The sequence below is a fragment of the Anser anser genome (genome assembly GCF_964211835.1).
Source record: "Anser anser genome assembly, chromosome: 19".
NCBI lineage: Eukaryota > Metazoa > Chordata > Aves > Anseriformes > Anatidae > Anser > Anser anser.
In genome coordinates this window covers 15,061,680-15,087,893 of record NC_139740.1, presented here as the reverse complement: position 1 = coordinate 15,087,893, position 26,214 = coordinate 15,061,680, and the positions used below count along the sequence as shown (strand labels likewise).

The 26,214-nt window shown below is 71.4% G+C and overlaps 2 protein-coding genes across 6 annotated transcripts; both read right to left on the bottom strand.

The window, feature by feature from the left end:
* Nucleotides 1–127: 127 nt before the first annotated feature.
* Nucleotides 128–16,136, bottom strand: CYTH1 (cytohesin 1). 4 transcript variants are annotated; one of them, XM_083805167.1, is made up of 13 exons: nt 15,990–16,136; nt 8,628–8,710; nt 7,570–7,634; nt 6,802–6,868; nt 6,504–6,622; nt 6,010–6,090; nt 5,747–5,859; nt 5,527–5,675; nt 5,317–5,428; nt 2,361–2,437; nt 2,057–2,128; nt 1,603–1,757; nt 128–1,400 (listed from the first exon to the last, which is right to left on the bottom strand). In XM_083805167.1, exons 1-13 carry the CDS (start codon nt 16,009–16,011, stop codon nt 1,322–1,324), a joined length of 1,194 nt encoding a protein of 397 aa, XP_083661293.1. In that variant the 5' UTR covers nt 16,012–16,136; the 3' UTR covers nt 128–1,321. The 4 variants fall into 4 exon arrangements, with proteins under 4 accessions (XP_083661293.1, XP_083661295.1, XP_083661294.1 ...); XM_083805169.1 differs by lacking the exon at nt 15,990–16,136 and adding an exon at nt 11,801–12,385 and having other exon boundaries at nt 2,361–2,439; nt 5,316–5,428; XM_083805168.1 differs by lacking the exon at nt 15,990–16,136 and adding an exon at nt 11,083–11,741 and having other exon boundaries at nt 2,361–2,439; nt 5,316–5,428.
* Nucleotides 16,137–16,267: 131 nt separating this feature from the next.
* Nucleotides 16,268–25,640, bottom strand: USP36 (ubiquitin specific peptidase 36). Of its 2 annotated transcripts, none has more exons than XM_083805166.1 (20): nt 25,516–25,640; nt 24,864–25,157; nt 24,574–24,786; nt 23,769–23,879; nt 23,399–23,501; nt 22,894–22,961; nt 22,428–22,498; nt 22,005–22,087; nt 21,616–21,727; nt 21,231–21,371; nt 20,982–21,082; nt 20,560–20,698; nt 19,770–20,408; nt 19,045–19,172; nt 18,060–18,563; nt 17,727–17,872; nt 17,462–17,626; nt 17,136–17,251; nt 16,916–17,048; nt 16,268–16,838 (listed from the first exon to the last, which is right to left on the bottom strand). In XM_083805166.1, exons 2-19 carry the CDS (start codon nt 25,111–25,113, stop codon nt 16,917–16,919), a joined length of 3,222 nt encoding a protein of 1,073 aa, XP_083661292.1. In that variant the 5' UTR covers nt 25,114–25,157; nt 25,516–25,640; the 3' UTR covers nt 16,268–16,838; nt 16,916. The 2 variants fall into 2 exon arrangements, with proteins under 2 accessions (XP_083661292.1, XP_083661291.1); XM_083805165.1 differs by having other exon boundaries at nt 16,269–16,838; nt 17,462–17,629.
* Between the last annotated feature and the right edge of the window lie 574 nt (nt 25,641–26,214).

Below are 26,214 nucleotides of genomic sequence, written 5' to 3'. Positions count from 1 at the left end.
TGGGCACCAAAATTTTGGGGTTGGGAGAAGCGCGAGCCTGGTGGCAAAGGTGGGGCAAGGGCTGGGGGCAGCGGGGCCGGGGAGCGTGCCCGGCCCAGACCCGCACACAGAGCACAGGAGCCGAGGCTGAGCGCAGTTCGGTGTTTATTTGCTGCAGATCCTCAGCACTAGTTTACAAGGCCGTGGCAAAAAAAAAAAAAAAAAAAAGTTAGAATAAAAAATCCTGCCACACCCCGCCCTCCGGAGAGGCCTCTGCACAGAACGACCCCAACATACAAAATAATCTAAAAGGAGAAAACTATACAGGAATATTTACACCTCTGATAAATAGACTAATACTGATCCGGGCGTCTCTCTCCAGACCCCGTGCGTGGGGGAACAGGACAGGACACGGCGCTTGCGAGGCAGAGGCGCGGGGGGCACAGCCCCAGTGGGCACAGCCCCGTGCTTGGCGCAGACTCCGGGCACGTCCCAGCCCCTGCTCGGGCGCCGAGGGGACAGCCACCCCTGGCACGGGGCTCGCGGCTGCAAGGAGGAGCTGCCAGCCTGGTGCAGCCGCACCACGGCACTCACCCCAGCTCCGGCACCCTAAGGCTGGGCAAGGACAGGTCCGTGGCACCGCTGCACTGTGGCAGTGACAACCTCCCTGCGCCCGCGGGGCACGCCTGGGGGGCTCCAAGGCAGCAGCGTGGGGAAGCTCAGCACAGACCCAGGCCCGCTACAACGAGGGCCACGAGTCCTGCCTCCGCGGGGCCGTGCGCCCACCGCCCTGCCACCCTTCACCGCAGTGCCTGCAGCACCCCGAAACCGCCAGCTGTTCACCCCACGATGGGACGCCCCAAGTGCTTCAAGAGACCCAAGTGCCGGGGGGACCCAGAAGCATGTCCCTGGCACTGGGTCCCCCCGGGGCCCTCCCCCAAGCCAGGCTCCCCTCCCTCCTGTTCGGTTGCACGCTCAGTGCCCAGGGCTGGAAGTTGCCATCGGGGGGAACCCAGAGCAGGAAGGATGCCCGACGGCCCTGCTGCCCAGCCCCTGTGCTCACAGGCAGCATTTGCCACCCCGGAGCCGACCTGGGAGCAAGGACCGGGGACTCCCCGCGCACAGGGGTGTCCCACCTCGAGCCCAGCACTGTCCGGAGGTGAGATGGTGGCACTGGGGCCAGAGCCACCAAAACGCCCTTGCCCCTTCCCTCCCCCCACGGTAAAGAAACTGCGAAGCTGAAGCTAGGTCCTGGCACCGCGGGCCGGGCTGCAGCCCTCCGGGAAGGGGGGATGCTCGCGCTGGCGGGGGCACGGCGGTCTCGCAGGGCCAGCGGGGGCTGCTAGTGTCTCTTGGTGGAGGACACCTTCTTCTTCCTCGCGGCCAGCATCTCATAGAAAGGGTCCCGGCTGATCGCTGCCCTGGCAGAGGGAACAGGGCTGGGGTTAGCCACGCAGCCGTCCTGCCCCGAAGGGTCTCAGGAAGGCCCCCTTGTGCCCCCAGGGGAGCCCGTTCCCCCCCTACCTTGCAGGGTTTCCCACGAAGTGTTGCCCCCACCCCAAGCGCAGGGGACGGCCCCCACCACGTCCCTGCCCAGCACCGTGCCCCCCCCGGAGCACTCACTTGATGCACTTGATCCACTCCTCCTTCTCCTCGGGTGTGGGGGCTGAGATGCGGTACACGGTGTGGTTCCCCTCCACCACCCGCCCGTCTGCCTCCGTCTTGCAGGCCTTGATCACCTGGTCCTTGTTGTCGGGGATGTAGAGCTCGAAGCAGTTCTGCGATGGAAGAGACCCCTCAGAGACAGCCCCCAGGGGAGCAGGGACCCCTGGGCACCCCAAGGGACGAGGCAGAGCAGCGGGGCTGCGGGTGCTCCCTGGCACACCCCTGCAGCAGGACAGGGACACCACGAGCACCCCAAGGCATCCCCTGCCGCCAGCCCCAGACGCTGCCCGTCGCGGTGATGGGCAGAGGCAGCAACCCCGTGGGGCCCTCCTGCCTCTCCCTGCCCGCTCCTGACCCCACCGAAGCACCGGGGTGCTCCTTCCAGCCCCAGGGGACCCTGCCGGGCACTCACGGGCTTCTTGGAGTCCTCCACCTCGCGGATGCTCAGGTTCTCCAGGGGGATGATGCCACGGGGCTCTTTATCCTGGTGGGGCCAAGCAGAGGCTTCAGTTGCAGGCCGGACACCTCCAACCCCTCCGTGTGCCCCAGGAGGAAGGGCTGGGAGCTGCCAACACCCCCGCGCACAGGCACCCAGCGCCGCCTGCCCCCCGGCCCCCCAGAGCAGCGGGAGCCCTGCAGGCTCACCGACCTGCAGCCCGCGACATGCGGCGCCCTCCCCTGCCCCAGCTCAGCACCCCCGTGCGAAGGCCACTGACCGTTGTGTACTCGAAGTAGTAGAGGCAGTTGTCGGTCAGGATGAACCAGCGCCGCTTCCACGTCTTCACCCTGCCTCCTGGGAGCAGAGAGAGGCGGGTTGGGCGCAGCCGGGCGGCACGGCGAGGCTCGGCCCGCGCGGACACACACAGGCAAGCAGCGGGCGCCGGGGCGCAAGCAGAGCCAGGCAGCCCCGCGGCGCCGGGGCGCAGCAGCAGCAGGCAGCACACACCACGCCGGGCAGCGCACGAGCAAGAGCGGAAAGCAGACGGATGAGGATGGAGGCGGAGGGTGGCGGGAGGGCAGGGCCGGGCGGGGAGCACCGCGCCCGTTCGCACCGACACCGATTCACGCCAGGCGCCGGCTGCAGCGGGCGGCTCCAGGGGGACGCTGGGCTCCCGTTTGCCCCAGCCGCGGTCCCGCTGCCGTCCCAGCCAGCGCAGCCCAACGCTGGGCAAAGCAGGAGCCCAGCGCTGCAGCTCGTGGAGGCTGGGCTGGGGGAAGCTTTACAGCCACCGCTGCAAAGGGAGAAGCTGCTCCGCTGGGCTCGGGGACTGCTCCAGCTGGGCCTGGCCCTGCCCTCTGGGAGCCCGGCTCCCCCCCCACCACGCTCCGGCCAGCACGGCGGCACCGGCTGCTCTGCTCAGCGCCGCGGGCTGGGCACCCAGGCCATGCTGCTCAGGATGGGCACAGGCGCGAAGCAGCAGTGTGCACACAATGGGCTCGTCTCCTCCACCCCGTCCGTCTCTGCAGGAGACCCCTGCCTCGCTGTCCCTCCGTGCCACCTCACCTCCCACCCCTCCACCTGGCCAGAGCCAGTGCCCCTTGCTGGGAAAGGTTCCGCACCCCATTCCCTGCCCTAGAGCCAGGCTGAGACCAGGGCTTCCTAGAAGGATAAGGCCCCTGCCCTCCTCCAGCCGAGCCCACCCCACAAACCCCTGGGCTCGATGCCCTCCAGCCCCCAGCCCAAGGAGCTCCAGCTCCCCCAGGCCCTCCTCCAGGCTGCATCCTCGGCAGGGCTGTGGGTGGAAGAGCCCACGTGCCAGGGCAGGTGCCCGCGTCACCAGCAGCTCCGGAGGAGGAACCGTATGGCACCGAGAGGCAGCGCAGCCCCCGGGATTCAGCACTCCCAGCGCCTCGGGGCTGCAGGCGGCCAAGCCAGGGCCGTGCCGTGCCCAGCTCTGGGACAGCCGCAAGCCTCGGCGTGGCACAGGGCACCACGCGCAGGCTCCTACCTGCTCCCTGCACCCAGCCAGCTCCAGGTGCTCGGTGTCCCAGGCTGGGCCCTTCCTGGACGCCCCCCGAACACCCCAAACCCGGCCCTGTCCCTTGCGGTGCTGGAGACGGGAGACCCGCTGCGGCGGGGCCGAGCTGCCCGCAGGCACAGGGAAATGCCAGGGGCGGGTGGCCCTGCCAGCACCCGGCCGAGGAGCGGCCGTGGCCCCGTCTGTCCCCGGGCTGTGGCGTTTGCCCTGCGGGACCAGGGCAGGGGAAGGGCCCGGCAGGCCTCGGGGAGCGTTCGGCATCGGCGGGGACCGGCAGCCCGTCACCCTGCCACGGAGGCGGCGGCGGGCACGGGGCTGTCCCCTCAGCAGGCAAGGTCCCCCGGGCAGTGCAGTGGTTAGCAGCAGCAGCAATGAGACTAATCGCCAGCAATTAAAAACGAAAAGGAAACGAAGCCCCAGAGGCATGAGCAGAGCAGGGGATAGGGGTACGTACCTCCTGGAGTTGGGGGCAAGGAAAGGAAGAGCCAAAATCATGGAAACATAAAAATGAGGGAGAAAAGAAAATTAAAAAAAAGGGAAAAAAATAAAAAGAGGAAACCCCGAAGAACCCCCCTCACCCCGCGCAGAGCCACGCATGGCAGCGGGGCAGGGCTGCAGCAGGGAAGCCCCAAGGGGCCTGGCCAGTGAGTTCCCTGGCTCTCTGTGGCTGTGTGGGGTGGGGGGGGGCAGCCCCTGCCCCACGGCCTCCCCACGGGCTCTCAACCTGCCCACAGCCTCACCACCCCCTTTCTGGGCTCGGAGGGGCTGGAGCCTGCTCGGGGACAGAAGGGGCAGGGGCCTGGGGCTTTCCACGGCCCCCCACCCCCAAGCTGGGGCGCGGGTGACGCCTCGTCCGGCACCCGGGGTGGCACGGGGCAGGGCTCTGTGCTGGGCAGGGCCTGGGGAGGGACAAGGCCCCATTCCCATCACAAGGGGTGGTGGTAAGGCGAAAACACCCCCTGGTGAGAGGACGGAGACCCCACCCCGGCAGGAGCCCAGGGAAATGTCGCCTCCGGCCCCTGCTCCTGCCAGCACACCCGGTCCCCTCTCCTTGCTCGACCCGGGCAGAGATCCCTAGGAGGTGCTGAGATGAGAAGCCACAGGAGCCAGGGCGTGGGACAGGCTCGTGGTCTGCGAGAGCCGGGCTGTGCAGCGGGGATGCCATGCACGCTGCCTGCATGTGGAGCCGGGATGCGGAGGTGATAATGCCGTGGGAAGGTGAGGCAGGGACCGGCCTGTGGCATGGAGGGGGACACGCAGCCTGGGGGCAGCTCGCCGTTCGCTCCCTGGGGCCTGCTCCGGCAGGACCCTGCTGTGCCTCGGCGCCGAGAAGAGCCTCACCAGCTCCGTGCTCCGACACCGGGCCCTGGCACCGGCTCTCCACCCCAGGGCTTGCTCGGCCGAGAGGCAGAGCCCCTTGGAAGCCCACCCAGCTGCACCACAGGGCCCGCCCGGCTGCGACTCTGCTCCTGCTGACCAGCCCAGGGAAGACGGAGAGCTGGAGGTGGGAGCACTCCCCGCCGGCTGTGCTCACGCCTGCAGCCTCTCGCCCCTCTCCAGGGCCGTGCTCCAAGGAGCCCATCCAGCCGGCAAGGCGCAGGCGACCCGGGAGCATCGCACCCACTGCCCAGCCCCGTCCCTGGGGGAGAGCGTGCCCTCCCCGGGCTGTGTCCGCCCGGCTGCCAGCACTCACCTAGCTTCAGGAGCCAGCCCTCCCGGTCAGGGTTGAAGAAGGTATGGGTGAGGTCATTGCCATCGTCCTCGGGGATTTTGAAGGGTTCGTTCTTGATGCTCTCATAGAGATTCTGGCACAACAACACCCGGTGTCACCTCTGCTCCCCCCTGAGCCTCGCAACAGCCCAGCTGCGCACCCCGGCCCTGACCCCCGTGTCCCGTCCCTCACCCGCAGCAGCTCCTCAGGTAGGTCCCCCCCATCGTTGATGCCACGGTTCATGGCGATGAAGCGCTCCGCCGTGGGTTTGTCCTTGACGTTGGGGTTGTGCAGGCTGGTGTTCAGCATGATGATAGCAAAGGAGAGCACGTAGCAGGTGTCTACAGGGACAGAGGAGAAAATCAGACCCCAAGGCAGGAGGGCTGGGGAGTGGGGCCAGGCAGCTGCTCACCTGTGGACTGGAAGACGCCGGGGTTGCACTGGCAGTACCGCTGGGCAAAGGCCTCCATCATCCGGTCGATCTTCTGCGCCTCCCCCGGCAGCCGAAAGCTCCACAGGAACTGCCTGCAGAGCGAGGTGCTGCACTGCTTTTGGGGCTCCACACACCCTCCGGCCACGCTCACGTCTCTGCAGCCCCTGCGAGCCCCCCGTCTGCAGGGCCACGCGGGGCACGGCTCCGCTCCCGGCCCCAGCCCAGCTCAGCCCTTTGCTCACCGCAGCGCCTGCACGAGGTTGAGGTCAGTGAACTCGTGCAGCTCCACGAAGGCGTGCAGAACTTGGATGTTGAACTCATCCCTGCAGAAACAAAGCCAAAGCACGAGGGATGCACGATCAGCCAGTCCTGTGACTGCCGAGTGGCCCCACGTCTCCCTGCTCTGCTCCAGACTCTGCTCGTCCCTGGGCAGGAACCTCGTGGCTCTGCCCCGCTCGTGGCCCGGCTGGTTTGCACACACCGGCCTCCTCCCAGTGCCAGCCATGGCTCCAACCGCCCAGCTGCCAGCCCCGGTGCTCAGCGAGGTGCTGGCACAAGCTTCTGGTGCTGCAGCAGGCCCAGTGCCTGACGTCCTGCCAGGGGCCCCAGCCCCAGCCCCAGCCTGCTGTGACTGTGCTGTGGGCTGCCCAGCGAACCCCAGGGGCTGCCGCGTCCCGCCCCACGCGGCGAGCACAGGGCACCCGCAGGACCCCGAGCTGCCCGAAGCCCAGCGCACCTCTCGCCCAGGTAGTCCCCGATGGCGGTCTTGTTGAGGCCCTCTCCCTTATAAAGGAACTGAGCGATGTCCTCGCACGTGTTCTTCAGCAAGTCGTTTTCGATCAGGAACTGGATGCCCTGCAGCGGTGCGAGAGGCGCGGCTCTGGGGCGTGCTGCTGGCCCTGCCGACGCACCCCGTGCCTCCGCAGCCCCTGGTCCTGGCTCTGCCTGGCTCAGGCAGAGGGCACCTGGCCCACGGGGCGGCAGGGCTCCAGCGCTGCCCTTGCTCTCCAGAGCCCGGTACCAGACCCCCGTACCTTCTTGGGATCCATGTTGAACTTCTTCCTGCCCATCGCCACCTGCTTGTTCCTCTGCATGTTCTTCCTGCAAAACAACACAGCTGTGAGCACTGAGCTTCCCCCGGCCTCCCCTGCCCAGCCCCTTGCCCTGCGTGGATGCGAACGGGAGCTGAGCTCCGTGGGCCAGGCCAGGCCCCCAGCCTCAAACCGGGCACGGCCCGCACGGGGGGAACGCGGCACACGGCTCCGCCTCTGCCCCGCTCCACAGCTGAGTGGCCGGGGGCAGGTCCCGGTCTGCCAGGGGGAGCTGCCACGGCCTGTTCGTGGGGTCACCCCACGCAGAGCATCCCAGCGGGTCCCCTCTGCACGGGGAGAGGCTGGAGCAAGCCTGGCGGGGCTCTGAGGACAGCAGCCTTCATGCCCCGGTGGGGCCGGTGCGAGGGGGATTTGGAATGGCGCCGCGAGGCAGCTCCCGCCGGCTGCCGGGACCCCCTAATCCCACAGCGGCACTGCCTGCACCAGCCCAGAACAACAAAGCCTGACAGTCTCTGCGGCTAGACAGGGGGATGAGGCTTGGAAAAACAGACCTTGGGAGGAACAATTCAGGCTGGAATCCTGCCGCTGCTCTATGGCATTAGGCGTGTCTGGGAAAGCCACCTGCACCAGCACCCACGGGACGGGGCCGCGCCGCTCGGCAGCTCCCGGGCCAAGCGGGGGAGCCACGCTGAGGGCTGGCCACGCTGCGGGGAAGGGGCTCAGCCAGCTCCGTGCCAGCAGAGGACTCACCTCTCCTCCGTGGACCCGAGGTTCTCGATCTCATTCGTCACTTCTGCTATCTCATCTTTCAGCCGCTGAGGGGAGAGAGAGTGCGCTGAGCCAGGAGCTGCCCCCCAACCTCCCCAACCCCAGGCACCCCGGGAGCAGGCAGGCTGTCCCCACAGAACGGGGCTCGGCGGAGGCAGGTACCAGCCCTGGGGCCCCCCCTTGCCCCCCGCGTGCTGCCCTGGGGCTGAACCAGCTCGCAGGGCACTTGGCAGAGGGGGAGCTGGCTGCGCCCCGCTGCTAATTCCCTTGCAGCATCTCTGTGCACGCAGGAAGGAAGAGATTCAGAGGTTAACGAAATTACCCCCTAATCCCTTTAGATCGTGCTCAGCATATGGCAGTAATTAGCCTCTGCTGCCCTAATCGCAGACGTGACTGACGAGCGTCCCAGATGAGCGCTGACCTCGCAGCCACTGGCCAGGGCAGAAACACGGCCCCGAAACACAGCCCCTGCCTGTGCCAGGGAGGGGACGGCACGGAGACATCGACGCGCCGGGCCGCAGGGAAAGGTGCAGGCGAGCGCGCAGCCCGGGGCTCTGCAGAGCGCAAGGAAAGGCTGGGGCTGCCTCTGCCCTGCGGGACCCCCCCGCGCCCCCTGCACAGCTCCCGTCCCCTGCCAGGGCCCTGCGGAGGCAGCGCCATCGGGGTGGCAGATGACGGGCTCCCAGCAGCAGCTGCTTGTCGCGTGTGCCCAGCCCTCCCTGCCCTGCGCTTCCAGCGGCTCCAATTTTCTGCCCCAGAAATTCCAGGAGAGCCTGCACAGGCCGCAAGGAGCAGGGCTGGCGAGGAAAGGGGACGGGGGCACAATCCCAGCCCTGCACGGCTCCGGCACGGGCGCTGCGGATCTCGGGCGCTGCAGTCTGCTGGGCAGCCCCAGCCAAGGCAGCCTCTCCTCCTGCCTCGCCCCGGTTCCCAGTAGTGGGGAGGGGACTCGGGACACGGGGACGAGCCTGCGCAAGAGGCCACCGTGTCTGGGACAGCCGGGGACGGGGAAGCGCGCGCAGCAGCCCTGAGCACCGCACCTGAATGTCAGCCAGCAGCTCCTGCTTGCGGCGGCGGATGTTCTCCAGCTCCTGGCACTCCTCCGGGGTTAGGTCGCTGGGCACTGCGAGGGGACAGGGACAGGGACAGGTCAGCGCGCACAGACCGTGGGAACCGTCCCCGTGCCGGGCTCCAGACTCGCATCCGTGCGCAGCCGCTGCTGCCGGCAGGCAGCCGGTGCCTGCCAGGGGCCGGGACGTGGCGCTGCCGGGGGATGCGTCGGGCAGCGTCCCTGGCCCCGCGCAGTGGCCGAGTGCCCCTGACGGCACGCGAGGAATGCGACGGGCACCACGCTCCCCGGGCCGGGCAGCGGCTGCAGCGGGGGAGCCTGGCCCGGCAGAGTCCTGCTGATTCAGCCAGCAGCGGCCGGCAGCGAGCCCCGGCCCCCGCGCTCACCAGGGCCGTGGCACCGCACAGCCCGGAGGGAGCCCCGCGGTGCCGCCAGCGGCTCCCGGCCCCGCGCTCCTCCCCGCAGCCCACCCGTGGTCGGTCTCGGTCCCAGTCCTGCAGGGACCCAGAGCCGCCTGGCCACGCTGCTCAGCCGCACCGGGAGGTGCGAGCAGGGAAAATGGGCTCCCAGCCGGCCCTCGCTGCCTCCTCCGTGCTGAGTTCCCCCTCCTGAGCTGGGGGCTGGAGGCAGCGCCCCCCAACACGCGCTGCCTGCACGTGGTGACACCGATGCCTTGCTGTCCCCCCCAGGACCCGGACACCCCACAGCCCCCGTGGCCAGCCGCACGCTCCCGTCCCTTTTCTCACGCCGCAGCCCGCGGGTGACATTCCTGGTGCTCTGCAGCGCGTGACCTCCCGCTTCGGTTGCTCCCGTCCCCAAGGTCACCCTGCTCCTCCGGCAGCCCTCGCCTGCCCCCCACCCTGCCAGCGCGCTCCAGCGGCTCGCTCGCGCCCAGTGCCAAGGCCGCAGGGAGGGCCCCTGCGTGCCACCGAGGGCCTCGCGCCCTCCTTCCCCCAGCTGCGGCGTTCCGCCAAGGCCCCGGGTGCCACTGCAGTCTCCAGGCCGCCGCTGCCCCATTTGCTCTGTCCCCGTGTCACCGCCAGGCCCCGGCTCACCCCAGCGCTCTCCAGGGGTCCGCTGCCGGGGCCCCTTTCCCGTCCCCGTCCCCGCACCCTGGGGCGCCGTCCGCAGCCGCGCGTCACCCCCGAGCCGCTTCCCTCCCCGCTGGGGCTCGCGGGTGCCTCTGGGGCGCCGCGCTCACGCAAAGCGAATCTGTGAGCTCAGCACTTTCCTCACTCCGCTCGTGTTTTCTGCCGAGCTTCCTCCTTCGCAGAAATCCCCCGCTGCAGAGGTCAGCAACAGCCTCAGCTTGCGACACGACCTCCCCCGGGCTTGAGAACACTTCCCGATATTTTCGGCCCCTGACGCAAGGGAGCGTGACCCAGACCCTGGTCCTCAGCACCGGGTTCGAAGTTATCCGCGTCTCAAACACGGGAGGCGCTGCCCCCGCCGCACGCCCAAACCCTCCCGCGCAGCCCCAAACAGCGCCAGGGCGCGGAGCCGGTCCCGCCGGAGCCCGGCCTCTGCTGCGCGGCTGCGGCCAGCACCGACAAGACGCAGCTTGCCGGGACGGGACGGGACGGGCTGGGCCTCGCCGCGCTCGGAGCCACCCGCAGAGCCCCGAGCCCCTGCGCGGCCGCGTGGGAAGAGAAATTCGGTGCCAGACTGTGCCCCCCCCCCACCCCCCCCCGAGCCTGCAGCGGGTGGGTGGCTGCGAGGGTGGGAGGGAGGCTGCAGCAGCGGCAGGGACGTGCTGGCACGCGGCGGGCGCGAGGGAGCCGTGGCTGGGGCTGTGCTACCTCCCCGCCCCCCCCGGGCCGACAGCGGCTGCGTGGGCAGGGGGCTCTGCCACCAAGCCCCAGCCCCCCCCGCCCGGGGACGAGCACTCGTGACCCTGGGCCAGCCATGTCAGCAGCAGCAGCAGGAGGAAGAGAAACCCCCGGCAGAGCTTCAGCTTCTCTCGGGGAAGGAAGAGGGCGTTAACCCTTCCCCGCACCCCGTCCCCGCAGCGCCAGCAGGGCCGGAGGGGTCCCCAGGGGCTCCTGAGCCTCACCCGCGGCAGCCCGGCGGGGGGCTGCAGGCTGCGAGGGGACCGGCCCACGTGCCGGGCTGTCACACGCGGGCAGGAGATTTTCCAGCACAACACAGGGGCGCTGCACGCCGTGCCCCCACCCTCTGCTGCCTCAGCCCCCAAGCACCCGGCGGCGAGGGGCCTGCCAGGCTCGCTCCGGGCTCCGAGCACAGCGTCCGCGAGTGGCAGCGGCACGCCCAGTGCTCCCACCGTGCCCAGCACAGAGCGAAGCCCCCCCCCCCCCCCCCCCACCACCACGCGGGGGTCCCCCTGGGCCCCCTTCCCACCCTGCAGCCGGTGGTGCGGGACCGGGTCAGACGCGGGGCTGCCGCCAGCCCCCCCGTGCCGTGCTCACCGCTGCCCTGCGCGCTCAGGACCATCCTGGCAGGACGCCTCCGGTCGGCGGTGCCGGCGCGGCTCGGCGGAGGTGCTGCTCTCAGGGGCGCGGGCACCTGCCCACCCGGGCTGAGTCAGGGCCGCGCCGCGCCAATGAGCTCAGGGCCGCGCCGGGCGTCACCCCGGCACCGCCACCGCCACCCCGCTCCTGCCGCGGCCGGCCCAGGGCCCCGCACGGCTCCGCCGCCCCTCGGGTCGCTGCTGCCCGCGGGCACCGGGAGCCAGCCCGGCCCTTCCTTCCTCGGGGGCTGCCAGGACACGCGCGCCTCGGCACGTCTCTCGCTGCGGTCACGCTGGGGACCCCACGCAGGGGGACCGGCGCAGGACCAGGGGCAGAACCGGCAGCACACAGCCCCGGGAGCTGCGCTGCTCTGCGCGGGACGGTGCCGCGGCAGGGCCTGGGGGCCTGCAGGGCTGTGCCCGCGGCCGCAGAGCCCCCGGCACGTCGCTGTCCCGCTGTCAGCTGCCTGGAGAGGCCGCGTGAGCCTCAGCCACCTTGACTCAGCTAAATCCTGCTCCACAGCGCGAGATGGAAAAACAGCACCCGGAACACCGGCTACGGAGATCTCCCCGGAAAGCCTGGGAAGGAAGGGCCTTAAAAAGGCTCCTGTCGGCCTTTCAGCCCCCGTCTGCGGCGCTGCCCAGCCCTCCTGCCGGCCGAGGGGCACGGCTCTCACCCATGCCACGTCTGTCGGGCCGTGCTGGCGGCCCCGCGTCTCGGACAGGCCGCAGGGACGCCCCGTGCGGTGCCGTGGGAAGGGGCTGCCCGTGGGTGCAGCGGGGTGTCGCCAGCGGGCTCGGCCGTGGCTCCGCTGGGGGGCTCCGGCTGCACCCCACTGCTGGGGGGGGGGCTGTGGGGCCCCAAGAAACTTCCTGCCCCCGCCTCAGCGCACCACATCCTGTTTTCACCGTGCTCTGTGCACATCCTGGGTTGCGTCAGCCCCGTCCTTCCCCACAGACAGCCGAGGTGCGTCAGGAGAAGGGCTGGGGTCGGGTGGCTCCAGGAAAGACCCTCCCAGGCAGCCAGGCCCAGCGCCAAGAGCTGGCCAGGGCCCTCCAGCCCCTCGGGAGCAGCCCTGCCCCGTCACCCGGCTCCTGCACCCCCAGGCCCTGCACCCCACAGCCGCTGCCTCGCTCCCCGCCAGTTCCAGGCTCGGGGGCCCCTGGCCCAGCCGCAGGACTGGGGCACCACCAGGGCACACGACGTGGCCCGCGAGCAGCAGCAGCAGCTTGGCCACATCCACTCTCACCGAGCCACTGACAGCCACAGCACGCGGCTGGGCCGTGCTGCAGCCCTGCGTCGTGTGCTGCACCCCCTGCCATGCACCTCGCTCGCCCTCCACGCCGGCACCTCTCACCGTGCTCGGCCTCAGCCCAGGCAGCGCTGCCGGGAGCTGCTCTCAGCCCGCCCCAGGTCCCAGCCCGCGAGCAGGAGCCCAGGGACAGCAGCAGCAGCTCCCAGGCGCTGACAGCCTGCGGTGCCAGCCCCGACGCAGCGGGCACTGGGCTGCCCTGGGCAGGTTTCCTTTGGAGAAGGCAGCCACGCACGCTCGCTCCTGCTCTGAAGCGGGGCTGCAGCAAGGGCATCGCCCCCGGCAGGGCCGGAGGCAGGAGGGCGAGGGGCTGGGGCAGGACGGGGCTCAGCCACGCCGTGCTGCAGGCACCCACTGGCTGCTGCCATGGGCTCCCCGGCTCTGCCCGCACCAGCACCGTGGGGAGCGCCCAGCACCCAGCCGTCCTGCCGGATCCGTGCTTGCGGGGGCCTGAGCCCGGCAGCGCACGGGGGCGGCGAGACGGCCGGGACTCTCTGTGCCGCCGATGGCACGAGCCATATGGAGCCGGAGCCACGTCTGCCATGGGGACGGGGACGCTGCAGGAAGCGGAGGGCACGGGGCACCTACCTGCCTTGGTGGCCACCGAGGGGCACAGGAAGGCCTGGAAGCTGGAGGCGCAGAGCTCGCTGACCGTCCCCATGCCGCGCAGACCCCGCGCGGGGCGCTGCCAGCTCCCCAGGGACAGGCGGAGGCCCGGCGGGCACCGTGCGGCGCGGCGGCAGCTCCCTGCGGCCGGGGCCCCGGGCAGCCCGAGGCGTCCCCGCTCTGGCTGGAGCAGGGGAAGGCGGCTCTGGCAGCGGGAGGCTCCAGCGGCAGGAGCCCACGCGCCAGCCGCAGCCAATCCCCGCTCCCTGCCTGCACACCAGCCCGCTGGGGCGCACGGGCACCGGCCGGCGGCTCAAAGCCACTTGGAGGACGCGGAGTTCGGCAAGTTCCCAGCAGCGGCCCCCGGCCCCGGGCTGCCTGCCCCCTGCCAGCCCCTGGCCCGCACGGCGGCTGGCGGCAGGGTATTTTTAGAGCGGTTTTATCCCTCCGTATTAGAGCTTTAAGCATCGAGAGCCGGCGGTTGCGTAGCAACCTCCCCTGCATAAAAGGAAGGTGCATAAAGAGACACGAGGGGCTGGAGCGAGGCGTGGGGAGCGGGGTGCTGCCGGGCCCCCAGCCGCGGGGTGCTGGGAGCTGCCTGCTCCCCGCACAGCCCCGAGGAGCCGAGCCGTCCCGCACCGCGCTCGGGCAGCCCCCGGGCGATGCGGACGGGGCAGCGTGGTGCTGGTGCTCCCCGGCGGTGCTGGAGCCGGTTCCCCGCTGCCGGGGTGCTGCTGCAGCAGGACCGGGGGCCCTGCCCCGAGCTCCCAGCCTCTGGGCCTTGGCAGAGCTGGGGGGGCGGCCTGCCGGGCCACGGCCCCGCTGCACCCCAACGCGTCAGCCCCGCGGGCGCCGAGCGGACCCAACCCGGACAGGCCGCTCCTTCCCTCGGAGCAGAAGCGATTCCCCGGCGGGGGGCACGGCCGTGAGTAACAAACCCCAGAGCCTGTCGGGGCACGAGGCAGCGCCCTGCAGCCACCCGGCTGCTGGCTGCCAGCTGCGAGGCGCCGGCGAGCGCGGGGACGCGCTGAGCCAGGAGAAACCCGAGCCGGGCAGGAGGGGCCGGGCAGCGGGGCACGGCGCGGGACAGCGGCCGGTACCCCGGGAGGACACAGCGCCCGGGCAGGGGGACCCCGGGTCCCAGGAGCGGCACGTGGCTGCGGATGGGTGGAAAGGAGAACATCTGCTGCTGGGGCAGCGAGGGCAGCGAGGCATTCGCTGCTTTTGTGACCGGCCTGCACTGCTTCCCCTTCCCTGGGGGCCGAAGCAGCCACTACCACAACCCGAGGAAGCAAAAGGAGGCGAGGAGCCGGAGGGACGCAGGCTGAGCCGGGCATGGGGGCAGCAGCTGGGGAAAGCCCCGCGGTCAGGGCAGCCGCGGGTGCCCCAGCTGGTTTCAGGCAGGGCCAGGCAGCAGTTTGGGTGCCTGGCTTGCTCCTCACACCCTGCCAAGGTGCTAGGAACGTCCCCAGCCTGCACCTGCCCCAAAACAGGGCCTGGGCAGAGCAGCCCTCCCTGCTGCCCGCCACGTATCGCCCCAGGCGCCCCGTGCAACCCTCGGAGCTGAGCGGCGGGCACCGTGCTGCACGCCCCAAGCATCGGGGGGGCCGAAACAACGGCTCGGGGATGCACGGGCCCCACGTGCACCCCAACGTGTAATTACTGCGTGCCAGCAACGCGGCTCGGTGTGCTCTGCTCCCAGACACCTCAGCTAATCGCCTTCCCCACTCCGTTACCACCTTCGGAGCCCCGACGTCCCCAGCCCCGTGCTCTGGTCCCTAAGCCTGGGCTGCCGTCCCCGCGCCGTCCCCCTGCCTCTGCCCCAGGCCCTGCGGCTCTGCTGGGCTCAGGGGCTCGCCGCGGCTCCGCACCGGGGACGGGCCCTGGGTTTTGTCAGCAGTGTCCCTGCTGCACCCCGCGTGCCGTGCGGCCTCCGAACTGCCCCGCTGAGCCCGAGCCGAGGCACCTGTGGGAGGACGGGGCTGGGCAGGCCGGCAGCGGGCAGGGAGCCCCCCGGCAGGCAGGAGGCACCGGCCAGCCGCCCCCCCGCAGCTCGGCCACCACGGGCAGCGGGCCCCCGGGGGCAAGCCGCTTTGCAGGAGCCTGCGCCAGCCTGCGCAGAGCAATCCCTTAATCCCCCGCCAGCAGTAATCCCCCGGGTGCAGCGGGATTACCCCGGCGCTGGGCCCCCGCCGCACCACGATGCGGGCGCTGGGACGGAGCCGTGCTCCCCGCGGGGTCACCGCGGGGCTTCCACCCGGGCCGGTTCCCGGCCGTGACACCGGGGGGGGCCCCGGCCCCGCACCCCTCGCTGTGCCCCCGGTGTCCCCGCCGTCCCCAGGGAGGGGACCTGCGGGTAGCCGTCCGGCCCCCGTGCCACCGGCAGCTCCCCGGGGGCTGCTCCCCTCCGGCCGGCCGCTGCCACCGGCACAGCCCCGCCGGTGGGAGCCTCCCGGCCGGGCTCCTCCGGGGCCTCGGCGCCGTCCCGGGCCTGGCTGCTGGCGGCTGCCGGCCCCGAGGAAGCTCCGGGAGCCGCTCCCGGGGCCGCTCCCGCTGCAGGGCCGCGGCCGGCAACGCCCGCGCAGGGCCGGGCCCGGCGCTTATCGCGGCCGGCAGCTCCCGGCGCAGGGCGCAGCCGCCCCGGGACGGCACCGGGCGGGGCCCAGCCGAGAGCCGCGGGGCCGGCACCGACCGGGGCGGCGGGGCCGGGGTCGCGGCTGTGCCCGCACCGCTGGGCTCGGGTCGCTGCCCCCCCCCCCCCCCCCCCAGGCGGGGAGCGGCCGATCCCGGTGCCGCGGCGGGGGAGGGAAGCGACCGGGCGAACGCCGCCCCCCGCCCCGACACCGCCCCGCGCCCGGAGCCGCCCCGGGCGCATCCCCGCCGCGTCCCGGGCCCGGCCCTGCCCCTCCTTACCCCGGGTCCCCCCGCTCCCCCCGCCCGCACTGACCGTAGCCGCCCTCCTCGTCCATGCCGCCGCCGCCGCCGCCGCTCCGGCCCCGCCCTCGTGACGGCGGCACCGAGGCCGCGCCGGGCGGCAGCACGTGACGCGGGAGGGGGCGGGGCCGCCTCGCGCCGGACCCCGCCCCCCGGATGAACGAGGCCCCGCCCCCTCCCGCCAGGCCCCGCCCCCTCCCGCCAGGCCCCGCCCCCAGCACTCGGCTCGCTCTGCCTCGCGGTTTTATTGCGGGGGGGGGCGCGGCGGCTCCGCGGCGGGGGGGGGGGGGGGGGGGGAACGGAGGGGCCATGGGGGGGGCAGCCCCCGCCCCGCGGCACACGGGGGGGCGCAGGCTGCCCGCAGCAGGCACGGCCCCGGGCCCCCCGGGGCGCCCTGCCCGCCCTGCACAGCACCGCTGGGGCTGGGGAGGGGGGGCCCGGGGGGGGTCCCGGCCCCACCGCGTCCCGGCCGGCCCGGGGCTGCAGTAGGGATGGGCGGAGGGGAGGCCCGGGGGGCTCCCAGACCTGGGGCTGGGGAAGGCAGGGCCGGGCCGGGGCCACCCCGTGGCCATGGGCAAGGCAGAGCCCCACCCCCCCCAGGGAGGGTCCTGGAGGGGAGCCCCCCCCAGCCCCCAGGGCTGCAGGCACGGCTGGGCCCGAGGGGGGAGCCAGGAACTGCCCAGGGCTGGGGCTGCACCAACAAACAGCCCCCTGCAGCAGCACCCACCCGGGGTGGGGGGCCCCTCGCTGCAGGCCAGCCTCCCCCAGCCCCCCCAGCGGGGTGCAGCAGCTCCAGGGACCCCTCGCTGCTCCTCGGGGCTGGCCCCGCGCTGCTCCGGTGGCTGCAGGCTGCCATCTCCACCTGGGGGGGGAAGGAGCGGCGTTAGCACCCCACGGGGCAGAGCTGCCCCCTCGCCCCCCCCAGCCCCGCTCGCTCACCTCAGAGCCGGTAGCTGAGGCTGGCCGCCTTGGCGGGGTGCGTCACGGACCAGAAGTTGCGCTTGCTCTGCAGCTGCTGGAAAGGGTTGAAGTGCCTCCGCCGCTCCCGCTTCAGCTTTTTAACCTTTTTCACCTGTGCCGAGGCAGGAAGGCTCTCGGGTCAGGACAGGGGCGGCCCTGCAGCCCCCCGCCACCCCCCGGGGGCGCAGCCAGCGCTCACCTTCCCTCGGTCGAACTCCTCGTCCCACTCATCGATGACGGTCTCGCTGCGGGCCCACGCCGCGTCCTGGATGGCGTCCCGGCTGACAGCCGACAGCTCGCCCTCCCAGGTCAGGACTGCAAAGCGACAACGTCACAGGATGGGGCTCCTCGGCACCGCCTTCCCCCAGACAGCACCCGGCTCCCTGAGCCCCTCGGCCGGGTACACGAGCCCAGCTCCAGGAGCCCCTGCAGGGCGGCTCTGCCCGTCTGGTGCTCGGGCAGGATGGGGGGGGCTATGTGCCCACCGGCCCACTCAGCACCCCGGCACGCAGCGGTTACGGTTACCTTGCTTGCCGTAAGCCTTGTCCAAGGAGTTCCTGAGCAGCTCCTGCACCACGCTGCGCTCCTGGCTGCGGGGTGCGGTGCCAGCCCCCGGGCCAGGCTCCGGGCTGGGGGCAGCTGCGTGGCGCCTGCACCCATCTCCGGCCTGGCTGCCCCAGGCACACGCTGCTGCTGCAGAAACAGCAGTGGGTGAGGACCAGCTGGGGGATGTCCTGCTTCACCCCACCTCCGAGCAGCATTCCCGCGGGGCAGCGCCACGCGGCCGTACCTGGGGTGCTGGCGGCAGCCGGCTGCTCCGAGGGGGGGCTGCCCAGGCTTTCCCTCCGCTTGCGCTTCCGATGCTCGCTCTCTCCAGGGCTGGGCTCCGGGCTCTGCTGCTTCATCTGCCAGGGCTCTGCCTCGTCCCTCCTGGAGCTGGGGAAGGCAGCAAGCATCAGCTCGGTCTGGCCCGGCCGTGGGGACGGGGCAAGAGAAGCCCCCGGGTGTGCAGGGTGTGCTGTATGTTGGGGGGAGCTGCCTGCCCCGTGAGGCTCACCCCACTCAAAGGCAGCAGAACCCGCCCACAGAGTGGGTCAGCGCCCCCAGGCCCCCATCCCCTCACCTGCCCGAGGGCAGCGTCCCGAGGCAGCGCTCCTCTGTCTCCTGCAGCCGCCTCTTCTTCTTCTTCTTCTTGCGCGGGGAGACAGGCTCCGCGCCTGGGAAACAGCTGGGGGCTGATGCCTGCTGCTTGGGCCTGCTCTGCAGCTCCTCCCTGCCACCGCCAGCATCTGCACCGGCTGCCCCCTTCCCCGCAGGGGACAGCGAGCCCTCCGGAGCGATGTTCCTCCTCTTCTTGGGGGGGCTGGAGGCTTCATCCCTGCCGTTCACAGCCGGAGCGCAGGGGCTGCCACCTGCTTCAGGATGCTGCTTCCGATGCTTCTTCTTGGAGGACGCGGGGTTGGCGTGGCCGGGCCCGTGCTCCCCGCTGCAGGCAGGACGGGGGTGCGAGGAGGGGGCCGTGGAACCGTTGGTCAGGGGGGAGGCCGGGAGCTGAGGGGCTGAGCTGGGGGCGAAGCTGAAGGCAGGCTTTTCGGGGTTTGGCAGTTTGAGAGCAGATGAGGACAGCCTGAGGGACAGAAAGAGAGGCTGATGTGTTCCGAAAGCCAAGTCGGGAGCGGGAGCCCCGTGCTGCCTCCCCTCCCGAGGTGCACAAGCACCCGGCTGGCACCACCTGAGCCACGAAGCCAAGAAACCCGAGTCAGAGCCTGCTCCGGGGGCAGCTGCAAGCACGATTAGGAAGAAGCGAGCGCTGCCACAGCACAGGGTGCAAGGGAGACCCAGAACAAGATCCAGACCAGGCCTCCCGATGCCATGGGGCAATAAGACGGCCAGAGCCTGCAGAGTGCCTGCCTGCCTTGTGCCAACAGTCAGAGAAACTGCCCTGCTTCTGGGGCTCAGAACGAGCCCCGACAGCCCAGGGACGAGGGCTGCGGGTGCCAAGATGCCCCCGGCCAGCTGAAATGCCGGACCAGCGCCGCACGGCCAGCTCCAGGGCTGCTGCTGGCTTCGGTGTCGTGTGGGAGTCCGGGAGCCCCCCGTGCGCTTACCTGGGCTTGCCGAGAGGCCAGGGAGAGGAGTCGGGGTGGGTGGTGGTCGTGGGGAAGGAGAGGCCGGCGGGTTGCGGGTGAGGCTGCGCGCGGCGGTCACTTCCGCTCGCCCTCCGCGGGGTGCTGCCCTGCAGTTATCGACATAAATAAAAACTTGGTGGTCTAACGAAAAGGTTTCCGTGAGCCAAGAGGAGAAAATAAAAAGGGGAGCCCAGAGAAAGGGGAGGGGAACAGACACAGACGGGGAGAGGAAAGTGGGGGGTGGTAGAAGAAGAATCAGAAGTGTTTTCAGTTAGAAGCACAAAGGAAAAAAGGAAGGAAGGAAATTTAAAGCACAAAAAACCCAGCACGAGGCCCCGGGCTGCAGGGCAGCACCCAGGGACCCCCCCACGCCATCGGCCGGGCAGGGGCAGCCCTGCAGCTGGAGAGCTGCAGGTCACCCGCACCCCCGCCGAGATGCGCCCGACACCGGGACTGCAGCGGGACGCGCTCACTCGAGCGAGGAAGGAGCCGCTTTCCTGCACGGCTCGGGGACGCAAACCACCCGCGAGCAGCAGCAGGGGCCTGGCCCCACGCCCTGACCCAGCAGGAGGGCAGAAGCGAGCCCTGGGGACTCCCCCAGACCGACTCTGGCTTCACGAGCGCCGCCTCTGCACCTCCCCGAGCACGCGCACCCAGCTCGGGTGGCACGAGGCACCCGCCAACATCCTGAGGCCCGGACTCACCTTTTTGGCAGACAGCGCCAGCTTCTTGGCCGGTGGCGGTGACATGGTGCTGCTCAGCTCCACCGCGGCACTGCCCAGCAGGGAGGATTTCGGTTTCACCACCTTGGAGTCTTCGGGGCCGGCGGGCTCGGCGGCACGGCCGGCGGGGAGCTCCGCACCACAGTCCGTGTCCTGAGAGGGGCAGAAGCCTCCCGCTCCAGTCTTGGCCTTCTGGGACGCTTTGGCCAGGTCCCCCGCCGCGGTGTGCGCGGGGCTGGTGGTGCTGCTCCTGCAGGAGCCCCGCTCCGGAGTGCCAGGGCCGGGCTGGGGCGAGGTGGGCGGCTGCTTGCTGTCCCCGGACAGATCCGCCTCAGGCCTGGCCGCGCTGCCGGGGCCGCGGGGGCCCTGAGCTGCCCTGGGCACAGGAGGCTGCTGCGGGGAGGACGGAGGCTTCTTGGGCCTCCGGGATGCGTCGTCGGTCGGCGTCACGGCTGCCTGGGTGGCTCTGAGGGGCAGCTTGGGTGACGGGGACGCAGCGGGCGGCCTTGGCGGCGCGGATCCGTTCAGCAGCTTCGGCCCCACGCCCGGCGCGCTGCGGGCCACCGGGACCCCGATCTCCTCCGGCCCCGGCAGCTTCTTGCCTGGCAGCACCTCTGGTCTCTGGGCAAGGAGGAACGGGGAAGTTCAGCGGGGACAGGCTCCAGGGACACGGCAACGCTGCCCTCGCCCCCAGGCCCACGCAGAAAGCCCGGGCACCGCGGGACCCTCCCCACGGAGCGCTCCCCACCCGGCAGCAGCCCCTGGGACTCACCCGGCCCAGCAGCGGTGACGGCAGGGGCCCGTTGGTCACGCTTTTCTTGATCTGGTCGCAGACGGAGGCTGGGCGGCTGGGCAGGCCGGAGGTGGCTTTGGCAACGGGCCCTTCCGAGCCCTTCCTGGGGCTGGGGATTCTGGCGAAGGCAGAGCGCAGGGGTTAAAACCAGGAGGTTAACCAGGAGGATCAGGCTGCTCGCCTCAGAGGCGTACAGGAGCAGCAGGAGGCGGCAGCTCAGAGGCAGCGACATGCTCCTCATCCACACAGGACCCCTGACCAGCGGCCAGATTTCTCCCCCCACGTCCCTCCCAGCCTGTGCACCCCACGACACGGGGCACGCGCTGCCAGCCTGGCCCCACAACACAGGAGACCCGCTGAAGGGCAGGGGTGGCGGGGCCTGGAGGCGCAGGGCACCTCACCTCAGGTAGAAGAGCACGTAGGCCTGCTGGTTGAGGACCACCTTGATGTTGCTGCAGTGGACCAGGGAGTCGTTCATCTGATACCACTGCCCGTTGCTGGCCTGAGGGAGAGCAGAGGGGGGGGTCAGGCCCTGCCCAGGGCCCCTCCGGGCCACACACACCCGCTGAGCACCCGTCCCACGCCCTGCAGGGACCCACGAGCAGAACCAGCCCGGCCCAGAGGGGTGCCGGGGCGCAGCCCGGGCTCACCTTCACGTAGCAGTAGTAGTGCCCTGCGTGGCAGCTGTACCCGGAGTGCACCAGCACCGCGTAGAGCCCGTACATGACGGGGTCCCCGTTGGTCTGAGACATGTATGGCCGGATGTTCAGGAACTCGGGGTACCCCACGTCCTGCGGGGAGAGGGCGTCTCAGGAATCTTTCTTGCCAGAGCAAAAGCAGCTCCAGCTGTCCTACGAGCCCACCTCTCTACTGGGACAGACCAGACGCCCCCCGCAGATCTCTGGCCCCGCAGCACCGCTGGGGAAAGGCTGCCGGGCTGCGGCACAGCTCGCGCTGTGCACAGGATCCTTCACAGGACCCTTCACCCTGCTCTGGCCAGCAGGGCCCCGAGCTGGGGGCCCGCTGAGCTCTCACCTTTGTGATTTTGCCTCCGCTGAAGTTAGCGAAGCGCTTCAGCGAGAGCGTGAGGACGTTGGAAGCTCGGTGGATGGTGAAACGTTTGCTGGCTGGCACCTTCTTCTTGCACCTGTAGAGGAAGAGCTCAGGCTACCTAAACTACTCCACCCTGACCGCTAGCCAGGGCCAAGGGCCAAACTGCATGGAAGTGACCACGCTTACACCAGCTCATGGCCACGTCTGCTGCCCAGACCCTCCTCGTGAGGGGAGGCAGCCAGAGCAGGGACAGCTCCATCGCAGGCTCTGGGGCCTCGCGTCCCATGCCTCAGCCAGGGCTGCCCCCGTACTGCAGCAGCCTTCCCCTGCTCCCCACCGCAGGCTCCGTCCCACCCGCAGCCCTCGCTCACCGGGCACACATGTAGGCGTTCTCCCCGCTCAGCATATCTGACTTCACAAACAGCTCCAGCGCTCGCACGATGTTTGCGGCTTGCTGCAAGGACAGAGGAGAGCTCAGGGAACGGGTGGGCCATCCATGCTACAGCACGGCCAGATCCCTCGAGGTGACACCGAGCATGGGGACATCGAACCTGGGAGCCCACCACCAGCCCCGCGCTGCCGCAGCTGCCCAGCACCACGAGCCCCAGCAGAGGCCACGGCTCCGCTCCGGCTGAGGGCACTGCCCTGCCCTGCCCAGCAGGGAAGGCAGCACCGCAGCAGCTGATTCCCTCTTGCTTGCACAGCACCGTGACGTTTGTGTGAGAACAGCACAGGGGCAGCTGCAGAAGCATCCCCTCCAAGAGCAGAGCTTGCCCCCACCCCTGCTGACATACCCTGATCTCCAGTGCCACGTCCAGGTAGGGGTCGTAGGTGTCCGAGACGCTCTTGCACACCGAGCACTTCACTGCAAAGGAAACAGCAGTGAGCACCCCGACAGCTCTGCGCCCACGGCAGCTGCAGCACTCCCCCCGTCTGGGCTCCAGGACGTCAGCACCAGACCCCTGCTGCGTGCTCGCAGCCTGGCAGGGAGGCGGGCCGGCAATGCCACCACTCGCTGGCACAGCAAGTGTCGCCAGACAGCTGCAAACACTGACTCCTCTGCCGGGTAACAACGAGCCAGGGGCCCACAGCCAACAGCTTTCTGCCCTGCCACAACAGGGGCCAAGACCCGCACGCACAGCGGGAGTGTAAAACCGCAGCTCTGGGTAATTCACGCCGGTTTAGCTATTTTCCCCAAAGGTTTTTAGTGCCAGGCTCTCGAAGTACCAGTGAGCCATGCTCCTGAAGTCGCAGACTCACCACGGGAGCGCAGGTAGCCGCCGAAGATCTGGTGAACCAGCGTCGTGGCCTGGGTCTGGCGATCCAACCTGGGGAAGAAGCGACGGATCTCACACCGCCCCTGTGCGGCTGCACAAGGGCCACCCCTAAAGGGCCACCCCGTGTCCCCAGGCACTGCGGCAGCACAGCCCCCACCCCTGCCCGGCCTGTAGGGAGCACGAGGATGCTGCAGCCTTTCTGGGGGGGAGCCCAGGGGACCAGGCTGCGGGCACGCAACGCCCCCCAGGCACAGCCGACCCGGCTGGAGCTCGGAGCCCGGTGCTGAACACAGAGGCGATGCCACCACACCGGGACAGAGGGCTCAGGGCAAAGCTGCTCCCCCCCACAGCCACCAAGTGGGGGCCGCACCATGCAGCACGCCCGGACCCCCCAGCAGCCGCAGCACCCAGGGCAGGGCCACAGCCACGAGGGGCAGGGCAGAGCCCGGGGCTGCAGCACGGCCACCTCCTGCTGCCCTCCCGCGTACCTGGTGCAGCCGTTGAGGCAGGCCTTCTGCATGGCGTCGATGGTGTAGCGCAGGAACTCGTGCGCATCCTCCTGGCTACCGAAGCGGAAATGCCGGGCGATCTCTGCAGGGAGACAGCGATCAGCCCTGGCACGCGCAGCCACTCGCTGCCTCCCGCGGCCGCCAGCACCCCCAGCACGACCCAGTCAGACTCGCGCCGGCTGCAGGGGCAGCCCCACGTGGTGCCGGAGCACCCGCTCGGCTCAGTGACTCATCTCAGAAGAGCTCGCCGCCAGGACCTGCCCCGTTCTCAGAGGCTCTGCTCGCGCGTTAGTCAGCGCCGGCGAGCGCGGCTGCGGGAGGGAGGCTGTGGGAGGGGAGCCATCCTTACTCTTGAGGTCTCGGATGAAGGACACCGGCTTGATGGCATTGCCGCTGTTGGCAAAAGCCTGGATCAGGTGATTCTGCATAATGCACATCATGCAGAAGCCTCCGTGGTGACCTGGAGCAGAAGGGGAGAAGAGAGGACGTTGGGGACAACGCGGGAGAGGTGGAGGCAGCGCAGGGGAAGGGGAATCTCGGGTCCAGCGCAGCACAGGGAGCACGACTACGAGCCCTCCCCGGGAGCTCCGTGCTACAGCAGAGCGCGGGAGCAGCCCAGATGACGGGGACCAGCGCACACACCCCCAGCTGGCACAGCCCGGGACACAACACAAGGCACAGCAAACCCGACCACAAACGCAAGAGGCTCCGTGAAGATGGCAAACAGGCCACAGGTGCCTCCCTGGAGGAGCCCATGGGTCAGCAAGCGGGGCAGACCCTGCCGGAGCCCCACGCGCTCCCGCGGCCGTCGGCTCAGGGCTGTGCCCAGCCGGACCCACCCCGGGCAGCAGGTACCCCCCGGGCCGTGCTGTGTGCGACGCTCTGCCCAGGGGGGCCAGCAGCCCCTGTGGGACCCAGCTTGGTCCCAGCAGAGCCACGAGGACCCGGAGCTCAGGAACGCTGCCCCGGCCCTGAGCGGGCTGCACGCGGCGGCGTGCGGGGACGGAAGGGGCAGGTGGGAGACGGGGAGAAACGGCCGGACCCCTGCACACCCATGGCCAGGGCTGCACACGGGGATGCTGAGCGCAGCCCAGGACCGGGACGCGTGAGTGCTGCTCCCCCGCACCCCCCCCCGGGGCCGAGCCCCCACTCACAGCTGCGGCCGTGCTCCTTGGACAGCAGGTAGTTGGCGAGCGGCGGCGTGTAGGTGAGGCACTGCACGGTGGCGTTGAGGAAGCACGTGTTGCCCAGGTTGTGCAGCCCGGCGCCCACCCGGGACACCCGCTCCCACTTCAGGGACAGGCGCTCGGCGGGGAACAGCACCTTCTGCGGCGCGGGGACGCCGTCCCCCGGTGCATGCTCGCCGCCTGCGGGGACCGGGGGGTGAGCGGCGGGCGGGGGCACCGGGAAGCCCCCCCCCGCCCCCCCCCTCCCCCGTACGTACCCTGCCTCCCGAGCGGCCCCTCGGGGGCCCGGCGCGGCGGGGCCGGCTCCTGCCGGGGGTTGAGCAGCAGGTACTTGCCCCGCAGCCCCTCCGGTCGCCCCGGCGCGCCGCGGCTGGCGGGCTCGAACTCGATCTTCTGCAGCAGCACCTTCTTGGCCGAGGCGGCCAGCAGCCGGCCCAGCTCCCCGTCCTCGCCGGGCTCCCGGCGGCCCGGCTTCAGCGCCTCCCTCAGCTTCTCCACGATCGGCATGGCGGGGACCGGGCGCTGCCGGCGGGGCGGCCCCGGGGGCCGGGCTGCGGGACGGGGGCGGTGAGCGGGGCCCGGCCGCGGCCTAGGCCCGGTGTGGGGCCCGGCACCGGGCGGGGACCGCGCCGCCGCCCGCGACCTTCAGCGGCGGCGCCGCCACATCCCGGCCCGGCCCGGCCCCGGCCCCGGCCCCGGCCCGGCCCTCCCACCGCCACGTGCGGCACGGCCGCTACCGGCAGCTCCGCCCGGGAGAGCGCAGGGACGGGGCCCGCAGCGCCTCCCGGCCTCGCCCCGGCCCCGATCCCTGTCCCGGTCCCGGTCCCGGTCCCGGTCCCGGTCCCGGTCCCGGTCCCGGTCCCGGTCCCGGTCCCGGCCCCCCCCCCGCCCCGTCCCGGCCGCACGCACCATCCGGGTCCCCGCGGCCCGCACGTGTCACCGCCCGCACGGGGCGCTGCCGCCGGGAGCCCTTCCGGCCCCGAGGCTCCGCCCCTCCAGGGGGCGGCCACAGCGCCGGCACCGCCCGCAGCGCGCAGCCCCGACCGGCGCCCCCGGAGCCCCGCCCCCGGCCCCGAGCTCCGCCCCGTTACCCCGGAGCCCCGCCCCTCGCTCCCCGGAGCCCCGCCCCCCGGCCCCGTTCGTTGCCCGCAGCCCGGTGCGGTGCCGGTGGCCCCGTTCGCTGCCGGTAGCGCGGTGCGGTCCGGTGCCGGCGGCCCCGTTCACCGCCGGCGGCCCCGCTTATCGCCGCACCCCGTCCGTTGCCGCACCCCGCTTACCGCCGGCGGAGCGGCCGCACCGGAGCCGCACCGAGCCCCCGGCCCCCGGCGGCCGCGTGCTCCCGGCCCCGGCCCCGCTCCCACCGGCCGGAGCCGCCCCGCGGGGGGGGCCCCGCCGAGCCCCCCGCAGCCGCGCCCCGGTGCAGGGCCCGCCCGGTGCAGGCGGCAGGCCCCGTGCCGGCGGCTCCCTCCCTCCCTCCTCCTCCTCCTCCGGTCCGGGCCCCCGGAGCCGCCTGCCGGCAGCGGGGGTGGAACCGGGACCCCCCGAGGCGGGCTGGGGGCGGCTCCGAGGGTCCCGCTCGGGGCTCCCCGCGGTCCCTCCCCGTCCTCC